This window comes from Genypterus blacodes, unplaced genomic scaffold, assembly GCF_046128005.1.
Source record: "Genypterus blacodes isolate CSIRO-AG114 ecotype Tasmania unplaced genomic scaffold, CSIRO-AGI_Gbla_v1 ptg000022l_1, whole genome shotgun sequence".
In the NCBI taxonomy this organism is placed as follows: domain Eukaryota; kingdom Metazoa; phylum Chordata; class Actinopteri; order Ophidiiformes; family Ophidiidae; genus Genypterus; species Genypterus blacodes.
The window spans coordinates 3939571-3947500 of NW_027466835.1; the positions used below are offsets into that span (position 1 = coordinate 3939571).

At 46.8% G+C, this 7930-nt stretch overlaps 2 protein-coding genes across 7 annotated transcripts in view; one reads left to right on the forward strand and one right to left on the reverse strand.

Annotated features, from left to right (window-relative positions):
• Positions 1-3689, forward strand: part of tanc2a (tetratricopeptide repeat, ankyrin repeat and coiled-coil containing 2a) — a 23990-nt gene extending 20301 nt beyond the window's left edge. For all 5 annotated transcript variants that reach the window (XM_076142811.1, XM_076142812.1, XM_076142809.1 and 2 more), the window contains one exon: positions 86-3689. In XM_076142811.1, the coding sequence (XP_075998926.1) occupies positions 86-1892 (1807 nt within the window). In that variant the 3' untranslated portion in view covers positions 1893-3689. The remainder of the gene's footprint in view (positions 1-85) is intronic.
• The window catches only part of cyb561 (cytochrome b561), a 5367-nt gene continuing 805 nt past the window's right edge, over positions 3369-7930 (reverse strand). Inside the window, exons 3-7 of one of the 2 annotated variants that reach the window (XM_076142815.1) lie at positions 7371-7627; positions 5188-5286; positions 4909-5012; positions 4652-4809; positions 3369-4549 (exon numbers count right to left, since the gene is read on the reverse strand). In XM_076142815.1, the coding sequence (XP_075998930.1) occupies positions 4351-4549; positions 4652-4809; positions 4909-5012; positions 5188-5286; positions 7371-7575 (765 nt within the window). In that variant the 5' untranslated portion in view covers positions 7576-7627 and the 3' untranslated portion in view covers positions 3369-4350. The remainder of the gene's footprint in view (positions 4550-4651; positions 4810-4908; positions 5013-5187; positions 5287-7370; positions 7628-7930) is intronic. The other variant, XM_076142814.1, reaches the window with a different exon arrangement.

A 7930-nucleotide genomic window follows, 5' to 3' on the forward strand; every position in this document is an offset into this window, starting at 1 on the left:
TCCTGTTTGTCCGTTGGCCTTTACGTTGTCTCTCTCTCTCTCTCTCTCTCTCTCTCTCTCTCTCTCTCTCTCTTACACCTTACAGGCAGTTCCATGCAGCCCTTGAGGACCTGATTGAGGCCAGCCGACTGTGCCCATCCAATCGGGAGGTCGCACGCCTCCTGACCCGGGTCAAGGAAGAGTATCGCCAGGTTGCTCGGCAACAAGAATCCCCCACTCCGCCGTCACAGCATGTTTATCGACAACATTTTGCTCCACCCCACAACGACCTACACTGCAAAGAGTCAGCTTGTCAGGAGAGGGAGGGGCTTACAGAGGAGGATGAGGATGAGGAAGAGGAAGAGGGCACTTATGGAAGGGCAGATCCTCCTTCTCACCCCTCCTCCTTTCACACCGTTGTTCAAAGTCTGGATGCTCACTGCCGTCCCCCGGTGGCGCCCCCCTCCTCCCTGTCGCCCACCCACCTTTACTGTCGTCTCCCCAGTCCCACTCATTCCCCCTCCTCTGCCTCTCCCATTCACTCCGCGCCGCCACCCCCATCCTCCTCCTTTAACCACTTCAGTGCTCCTCCTTCGCCAGCGAGACACCAGCAGCGAGGCAGCCCGACCTCTGAGCCCCCCCACCACCATTCAGACCAGCACCACCACCATCAGTCCGCTCAGCGTTCCTTCCAGAAGCACAACCCAGTCCAAGGCCGCTGGCTTCAACCAGCCCAAGTCCAGATTGTTAGAACCAGTCAGCCCAGCTCCTCAGCTCACTCCAGTGCAGTTCTGGGAAGTTCTGCTTACTCCCAGTTTGCCCACCTGCCCCACGAACTGGCAGAGCTAGGAGAGGAGGTTTACCTCGGCCCTCTGGAGGTCCAGCCAAGCTTGCAGTCTCAGGCCAGTCTAACTTCTGGAGCTTCAAATCCACTGAAAGGTTTGGATACCGAGCTGGTTTATCAAATGGGATTATCAAATGTGTCAGCCTATGGGAGAGGAGCAGGAGTGGAGAGGGCGGGACTAAATCGATTGGATCACGCCCATCAGTTGAGCTACAACCAATCAAAGACAACCTTTCACCCTGTGGAAATTAGCAAGGTGACAGCCGAGAACGCTCCTTCCTTACATGAATTTCAGTTCTACCACCAGGGGGGCTTACGACGGCCACTCAGTGCCCACCCCGCCTCTTTCTCTGCTGCTGCTACCACTAGACCGCTCCTCCACTCCCAGAGTGTCAACATGCGCTTCTCCCCCAGCAGCAGCAGCCTCACTGGGGTGCAGCCAGCCAATCCAGGCCCAGGCTTCAGGGTCTCGGCCTCCACGCAGCGCATGGATTTACCTTTGGATTTGGCCTCTATGGGAGGAGTCACTGGTTACCACGACGATCTCTTTCTGGGCTCTCCCCAGTCAGAAACTTCGATGCTAGGAGGCGGGACTTACCCTGGGGAGGCGGGCCGTTCCTCCCGGAACACTCCTTTTATGGGTGTGATTGACAAGACAGTAAGGGTGCACCAGTATCAGCAACAGGCCCCGCCCTCTTCCTGTGTCACGCCCTCTCGCTCCTGGGCTGTGTCGTCGTTGGACACTGTTGTCACTTCACCCAGCAAAGCTCCTGCCAGTCAGGGGGCCTTCAGCCAAGTGCAGCCCTCCTCCATTGCCTACCACAACCGCAGCAACAACAACGCCCACAACGGTCACCTCCTGCCCGACAACCACGTGGACTACTACGACGTGAAAGCTCAGGGTGACAGCTCGGTGCAGGTCGCCGGTCAGAATCCCTCCTACGCAGACGTGAAGCTCGCCCGAACGCTCGCTGTGATCCAGAGCTGCTCAGACAGACAGAAGGACAGAAAGACGGGCCCGACCTCGCCCGTCAAACCAAAGAGACCCTTTGTCGAGTCCAACGTATAGAGAGGCGTCCAAGCCACACCCCCGGGTTCTGATACAATTCCCACAAAAATCATGAAAGGGAAATTGCCAGCGTTTGGCTTAAAGATGTGTGAATGAGCGATCGGGCTCATTGCTTGTTTGTTTTGGATACTCCAGCAGTTTCCATTCACAGAGAAAGAAGAAAGAAGCTGGTTGTTGATAGACATTTGGGCATTGTTGGCTCAGTGAAATTACTTTTTTCTTTTGCGTTACATCCTGGTTTTTTTACCTTTTTAATGAAGAGCAAACCTAATGAGCCCTGAATGACAATATACATACATTACACACACATCCCATGATTCATTGGGCCTCTTCAAACCAGAGGAGAAAGCAGAAGGAAATCACAATGTTTGGAAACAAAACACGTTACCGCCAGAGAGGAAGGAAGGAAGGAAGGGAGCAAGGGAAGAAGGGGGGAAGGGTGGCTCGGAAATCAGGCAGCGATCACCTTGACAGCCAGAGCACAGCAAGGAAGAGGAAAGAAGCAGACGAAGCAAAAACATGCCACATGTCCCCAAATTGATCCTCACCTCCCATCTCTGCTATACCGAAACCTTCAATCACCCACAATGCACTGCTCCACAGCATCTCTGCCACAGCCGGGCCAACGTGAAGCGCAGTCGTCAGCTCCTTTGGGCCTTTAATGAAGGGGATTCTGAAGGGCTGAAATGTTCACAGTCCAGGATCTGGACTCTGTGGGACTCCAGTGACTCAGTATGAAGCCATATAGATGAAGGAAGGAGGGCGATGCTGTGATAAACAGCACTAAGCTGCTGTATGGAACACTGTAAATAACAACAAGGGCAAAAATGAGTCATATTTATCATTTTTCTTAAGTTATGTCCGTATTAAACTGTATAAATATAACTTCTTTTCAAACAGTTTGTTCTTCTTGAATTTGCCTCTGTAACTTAATTTGTGAGAGTTTTTTTCCAGAACTCAGAAATGTCAACAAAAAATGTTTTGTTTTGTTTAAGGTCACACGTGTTTCACATCGTATAAAAATGAATTTCTAGGAGTTTTTTCTTTGTGTTCTGTTATTTGTCATCAGAAGTCATACAAACCGGTAACCAATTAATGACTGTTTAGGCCCGTCACCATGGAAACAGCATCGCGATTGGCTTCCCGTACCGTTAGTAAGGCAAAACGATTGGTGAGAATGAGGAACCAAACTTTGCTTTTTAGCTTTTAGTTTATTCCTATTTCCATAGAACAGTGTTCCAGTTACACCATTGCCATTGGGATTGGAACTGATCAGCAAATGTTAATGCTCAGCTGTTGAAAGAAGGTTTCCTGTGCCCTTCCTATGTCTCTCTCTCTCTCTGTCTCTCTTTCTCCAAGCACAGGAGCCCAGACCCAGATCCCTGAGGTGATACCTGACATCCGGAACAGCCAACACACGGGCTGACCATGTGGGTAGATGTAAATGATTACAACGCAACAGGTTTTGCTAAACGTTTATTCTTGCTACACTCTGACCGCAACAAATACTTTGAAAGGGCATCGATACAAACAACACCTCACTCGTCTACAATACATAACAGCCACTTCAGGGAAAGCACAGTGTATATTTCGGTAAAAGCTTCATTTGCATCACTGGAGTCCAACTTCAGTTTCAAATTCCCAAATGTGACTCTGAACCCTCACCGGAGACCTGGACCTTAACTTGGACTAGGCCACGTCAGACACACACACAAGCAGAGGAAACATCGGAACAAATAAAATGAATGAATCTTGCATCTTAAAAAAGTCATTACATCATCACACTCTAATAACAAACGAAAATACAAACACACAACTTTCCATAATATATAATAGGATGAGTTTGGTTGAACGTGATTTATTCAGGAGACCGCTTAAAGCTTTTTAAAGTGTGTGTGTGTGTGTGTGTGTGTGTGTGTGTGTGTGTGTGTGTGTGGTTCCAATCGTATTGGTCTGTCCATCGGTCTGTTATTCAGCAGGATCAATAACTAACTGGAGGAAGATCAGACGTTTTGGAACAATTGTGGGTTTGGCAGCTGTCATCTTTGTGGATTGATGGTAAAATTGTAAAAGTTGGTCAAGTCTGCTTGCTACTGTAACAGCAGACACATAAACTACCCGTCAACTATGCTTAAGAGTTCCCGATTTCTGCTTTTGAGACTTGCTTGAGCCAAAACTTAACATCTGCTCAGCACTTCAGCAAAGCCTGGTAAAGCTGGGCAGATACCGTACCAATTTAACCCCGAATTCAACCAGATTTGGTCTGACCCAACTTGACTCCAGAGCGGGGCCTAATTTGAGCCAAATGGGATGTCTATCAATGTGAGCGTGAAGTTGTTGGGAGGTATCAAGTGTAACGTAACTTTAGGTACAGGATTATTACATTCACACTGCCTCTGTCCAGCTGTTGTCCACGTTCACTGCGTCTTGGGCCCAGGTTGGGTCAGGAGGGACGAGGTCAGGGAGAGGCTGTCTCGGGCGACCCCCCTTCTGTCAGGGTCTTGAAGTGGAGGGACAGAGACTCTTCTTCCGGGTTGGGGGGGCGTCTGTACTCCTCTTTAGTTACTATGTAGCCCACCAGCACCCCAAAACACACCAACACCAGCCCCAGACTGTTGCCGAGGATCCCCTCAGGGTCAAAGTGAGAGTAGGTCGCCCTTGGGTGACAGAGGGAGAGGTAGATCAACAAACAAATACAGACAAACACTCGACTTGAAACAGGAGGACAGATGAGCAAACAGACAGGCGGGCAGACGTACTTGATGCTGAAGAGCAGCTTCTCTGTGATGCCCAGCAGGGAGGTTCCTATGGCCAGAACCAGCAGTAACAAACCACAGAACACATGGACGGGGAGGTACCAGGCTCGTAACCATGCCGACGCACCAGGCAACAGGAAGAACCCCAACCCCATCACCCACTGGAAGATAGACGGTGGGGATAAATGGTTAGTGATTGGGAGTGTGAGTGTGAGATATCAAGTGTGTAGGTAGGTGTGTGTGTGTGTGTGTGTGTGTACCTGTAAGACAAATAGGATGATGGTAATCATGCCACACCAGCTGTGTAGAGAGTACATGTTTGGAGTCTTACCAGCATTGTGGAAGTCAAACACAGCTACTGTACCTGCACACACACACACACACCCACCCACACACAGGTATTAAAGATATGGTAAAAAAATGTAGATTTTTGTGATCACGAGGAGATGGGATTCTATGATCATATGATTCTCTCTTTCTCGCTCTAGCTCTCTCTCTCTCACACACACACGCGCCCACACACACAGGTTCTCACTCACCTATGATGGTGCTGATGAGGGCAAATATATGAATGATGCCATGGAGCAGCTTTACGTTCCTTTTTGGCTCAGTATGAAACACTCTGTAGACCAAGATGGCTAGAGAGAGAGAGAGAGAGAGAGACAAAGAGGGTTAAGAAACAATTGAATTAGCTGTTTCTATTTTCTTTAGAAGATCAAATGTTTCTCTTGCAAAATGTGAATTAACAAAGCAAAGTTCTGAGCCTCACACAGGACAATCTAATGATTGACATGCAGGGACATGCAGGGTGTTATAAGAAATATGTACCCAAAGTAAAGTGATGTCAAAATAAACAGTGATGTAAGCGTCATTATAGCAGGATGAGATGAGCCTTGTCGCTGTGTTACATATAGATGAAGGCCAAAAGTAGATGTGTTCTCAAATTTGTCTCCATTTGTGGGAAGGTGGCCGAAGGTAACATGACTTGCGTTTGCCTGTGTGCGTGTGTGTGTGTGTCCGTATGTGTTTCCATTAGGTGTTTCCGTCTCTTATTAACCTCACGATTCACACTAATGTCCAGCTGACCTTTGCTGTGATGGCTCTAATGTAATCTGGCAGTGGAACAGTTGAGGCAGTTTAAAGTAATCTGATTACTCTCATTAATAAGAACTCCCCACAGACAGCAGTGAAAAACAACTCATTCTGTGTGTGTTTCAGGGAGCAGGTGGATCTGCTGCAGCGTGAGAAACAATGCAAGACAATAAAGACAATAAGGAACTAATTATATTTGTGGAAGAATGAAAGACAAACGATAGAAATGCAAAACATGCACACACACACACACAAACCTGCACAAAGACACATAACGCTGTTCAAACAACAGGTTTGGGTGCTTGTAGCATGTTGCCTGGGGCCAGACTCACACAAGCTGTTAGAATGTTCCGCTTCCCATTCTACTCAACTGACACATAAACATCTGACACATGTTTACATCACCATACCGACCCAGATCTCTGTGGTTCCATCATTTTTACACAATATGTCCAAATGATCCCACCAAAGCTGGCCAATAGGGGGCTTTGGCTTGTGAGGATTGCAACATTTATGTCAATTTCCTTCACTCAATTCAAGAAAAGTCTCAAATTGTTATTTAAAAACAAATCAAACAGAAAAGTGGGAAGAGGAAGACGTCGAAATTCTCTTTGAATATGTCCCTGAAAAATAGCAATAACAAACAATACAAATGACTGATTGAGACGTGACTGTGGAAAATAAAATAAAACAAATAGAGAATTAAAAAACAAATATTCTCTTTTGCCAGCTTTTCGCTCAGCCACAGGCTGTGGAAATGCTCTGTTCATGTAACCTTGTTTACCAACCACTTCACTAACTTGTTTACGAAGCAGCTTGTTTTATATGTACAAACACTCAGCAACATTTTAGCCCAAAAGAAGCGACCACACCTCACACCTCATTCACAACATGAAACCTCCCTGCAGCAGTAGGCCACCCCCACCTGTGCTTTTCATGCTTGTAACTCTACACACACACCACAGAAACACAGCAAAGCTAACAATTAAAGTAGACACTTGTTATTACATGAACCTTCCACATGAGTAATAGAACTCAGTGCATGGATTCTTTTGGTCCAAATCCTGTTCAGATCTGTATTAAAATACAGTCGATCATTTATTTTGTTACTACAAAACAATGCAGCCTTAGGTGGGGCCAAACCAAAATAGCTCAAATGTGCATTTTAATTCATATTTTTAAAGGCCAATGTAAAGGGACAGTGGTGACGTCATCAAAAAGTTAGTGGCTTCCACTATTTGTTGTGATTGCCGAGCTAGTAAATGATTTTCTAAATAACATGTTCAAGCAGTTTTCTAAAGTTTTAATTGCCTATTGTTTGTAAAGAGGTATACTTAGTTATATATAGTTTTATTCAGTAAAGTTGTGGCTTTGCACGGGTGTGTTTTGGTGTTTTTGTGCTGGTCTTTTTGAGGTCACAGTTGCCGTGTTAGAGAGGTCAGAATGCTTTACTGATTAGATTGTCTGCCCTGTGTAGAGGCTATTGAAGAAACCGTCCAACAGCAAGGGGACTTGCAGTTAAACCCAATTTAAAATGCAGATGTGAGAATGAGGACGTGTGTGTGTGTGTGTGTGTGTGTGTGTGTGTGTGTGTGTGTGTGTGTGTGTGTGTGTGTGTGTGTGGACTCACCGTCACCCTGCAGGAAGACCAGGCCCAGCACCATGCACAGAGGATGCACGTTGAACTCCAGCCCTGAGCCGTCCCAGGCAAAGCCACCGCGGTAATGACCCATCCACACTCCGGTCATAACCACTGAGGCCAAACCCAGAACCTGAGAGCCTCCCACCAGCCACACAAACCCGGAGCGTGTGGGTCCTGATCCAGAAGCCTCCATGATGTGACAGAGGCACGGCGACACCGACAGACGGATGAGCTGAACCCTCGGGCTGCAACGGTAAACCACATTCAGTCAAATTGAATCACGAACAACAAAGCAGAGGAAAACAGGGAGGGAGAGCAGAAATCTGTGGTTAGTTTCTCTCCATCCTTAAACCTTCCAGTTATTCTGCAGAAGAATTTCAGCCATTTCAGCTTTTGGTTAAATATGAATAGATCCAAATGTAATTCAAATTAGCCGTTTAAGAAGCTTTGGTCCATGCAGAAATGTTTCTATTTCTCATTTCTTTCTTCTTCTTCTTCTTCTTCTTCTTTTCTTAACACTACACAATAAAACAGGAACATATGGACAT